At 63.2% G+C, this 1,880-nt stretch overlaps 2 protein-coding genes across 6 annotated transcripts in view; one reads left to right on the top strand and one right to left on the bottom strand.

Annotated features, from left to right (window-relative positions):
• NPW (neuropeptide W) overlaps positions 1-263 on the bottom strand; it is a 10,505-nt gene extending 10,242 nt beyond the window's left edge. For 3 of the 4 annotated variants that reach the window (XR_003534337.1, XR_003534338.1, XR_003534336.1), the window contains exon 1: positions 102-263. The gene's annotated coding sequence lies outside the window, so the exon portion shown is untranslated. Of the gene's footprint in view, positions 1-39 lie in introns of all 4 variants that reach the window. The other variant, XR_003534340.1, reaches the window with a different exon arrangement.
• A 181-nt stretch (positions 264-444) lies between these two features.
• ZNF598 (zinc finger protein 598) overlaps positions 445-1,880 on the top strand; it is a 14,018-nt gene continuing 12,582 nt past the window's right edge. For both annotated transcript variants that reach the window (XM_027684008.1, XM_027684007.1), the window contains exon 1: positions 445-658. In XM_027684008.1, coding sequence (XP_027539809.1) covers positions 476-658 — 183 coding nt within the window. In that variant the 5' untranslated portion in view covers positions 445-475. The remainder of the gene's footprint in view (positions 659-1,880) is intronic.

The raw sequence follows: 1,880 nt of genomic DNA, 5'->3' as shown, positions 1-1,880 counted from the left end.
TCCCCCATGTCCCCACATCCAGAGGTGACAGGAATGGACCTGGGATCCCCCATGTCCCCAGAGCCAGGGGGCCAGGAGCTCAGAGTCCCCCATGTCCTCACAGCCAGGGGTGACAGGAATGGATCTGGGGTCCATGTCTCCACAACCAGGCGTGTTCAGGTAGGACCTGGGGACCCCAAATGGCCCCGAGGTCCTCCTACCCGTCAGAGACACCATGGAGAGGGAGCCAGACCGGCCCTGCCAGAGACGCTCCGGCCAACGCATCTCTATGGTCACCGCGCCGCGTCTCTATGGCCGGGCGCTGGAGGCCGGAGCGGTGACGTCAGCGGCGTGGCGCTGCCGCCGCCGGGGGGGCGGTTCTGGCAGCGCATCTCTATGTCCCGGCCGCGCTGTGCGAGCGCGCCTCTCTATGGTGGTGCGGCGCTCTGGCCCGCGCTCGGTGGTGTGGGCGGGGCGGCGCGGGGCCGAGGCCGCCATGGCCGCCATGGCCGGCGCGGGGCCGGGCCCGGCCGAGGGGCCGTGTGTGCTGTGCTGCGGGGAGCTGGACGTGCTGGCGCTCGGCCGCTGCGAGCACCCCATCTGCTACCGCTGCTCCGTGCGGATGCGGGCGCTCTGCGGCGTCCGCTACTGCGCCGTGTGCCGGGAGGAGCTGCGGCAGGTGAGGCCGGGGCTGAGGGGGGAGCGGGAGGGGGCCTGGGCCGGGCCGGGCAGCGCTCGGGGCACGGGGCGGTCGGGAAAGGGCTGAGCGGGACCGACGGGGACGGAGCCCCGGGTTATCCGCCCTCCGCGCCGCTCCCGGGGCGCCGCCGCCGGTCGGGCGGGTGGGAGGAGAAATAATGAGAAAATGGAGTTTAAAGTGGATATTTTTTGGTTTTAAGTCAGCAGGGCTCGCTCTGCCAGCGCAGGATGGAGCCTCTGCTCCCTGTCCCAGGAAGCGTCTGCTCTTAGGAGGGCTCATGGAATCTTGGAATGGTTTGGGTTGGAAGAGACCTTAAAGCCCATCCAGTCCCACCCCCTGCCATGGGCAGGGACACCTTCCACTAGCCCAGGTTGCTCCAAGCCCCGTCCAACCTGGCCTTGGACACTTCCAGGGATCCAGGGGCAGCCACAGCTTCTCTGGGCAACCTGTTTCTGGATTTGTAACGTAGTTTTTACTGTAAGAACTGAAACTTTTCTTGTGTTTTTGTGTCTCAGCCTCTCTGGGCTGGGACAGGTAACTCCAGCTGTTCCCCAAGTGTTGCTGTTTCCCCCCGTAATTCCCAGACTGGGAATGAGTGCTGGAGCAGTGGTAGGTGGCTCCTGAAGGATTTATACCTTGAACAGCTGCAGCCTCCAGAGTCCAGCGAGAGCAGGGAGGATCCCGGGCACGTGGCACAGATAATTCGGGAAGTGTTGTGGTGTTTTGTTCCTTGCCTTCCTGGGAGTTAAGAAAAGAAGAGACAGTGGTTTCCCAGTCGGACTCTGAGTAATTGAGTCCCTTGGAGACTCCAGATTTCCCTGTGATCCCACAGGAAATGGGGAGGAGCCGAGTGCAGGGCTCCTGGCAGGCATTCCCTGTGGGAAGGCTTCGGTTGGTTGAGGGTATTTACTCTCGGCGCAGCTGTTGGAGCAAAACAGACCAGAAACGTTTCCTAATCTCGTTCAAAATCCAAAGGCCGGGCTGGTCCAATCCACGTTTCCCAGGCAGCTGATAAGGACAAGTCCCGTTGGCTTTGGTGACAGTGCCTGGGGGTGGTGACAGCTGGGGCTGGCACAGGGCAGATCCCAGAGTTTGCCTGCAATCCCAGAGCCCCTGCAGGCCCCCTGGAATCCCAGATCCCAGAGTTTGCCTGGAATCCCAGAGCCCCTGCAGGCTCCCTGCAATCCCAGATCCCGGAGTT

The sequence above is a fragment of the Neopelma chrysocephalum genome, unplaced genomic scaffold (assembly GCF_003984885.1).
Source record: "Neopelma chrysocephalum unplaced genomic scaffold, ASM398488v2 Primary Assembly neopelma1_65b, whole genome shotgun sequence".
Classification (NCBI taxonomy): Eukaryota; Metazoa; Chordata; class Aves; order Passeriformes; family Pipridae; genus Neopelma; species Neopelma chrysocephalum.
Note: the sequence above shows the minus strand (reverse complement) of the source record. Positions and strands in the feature narration are given on the sequence as shown.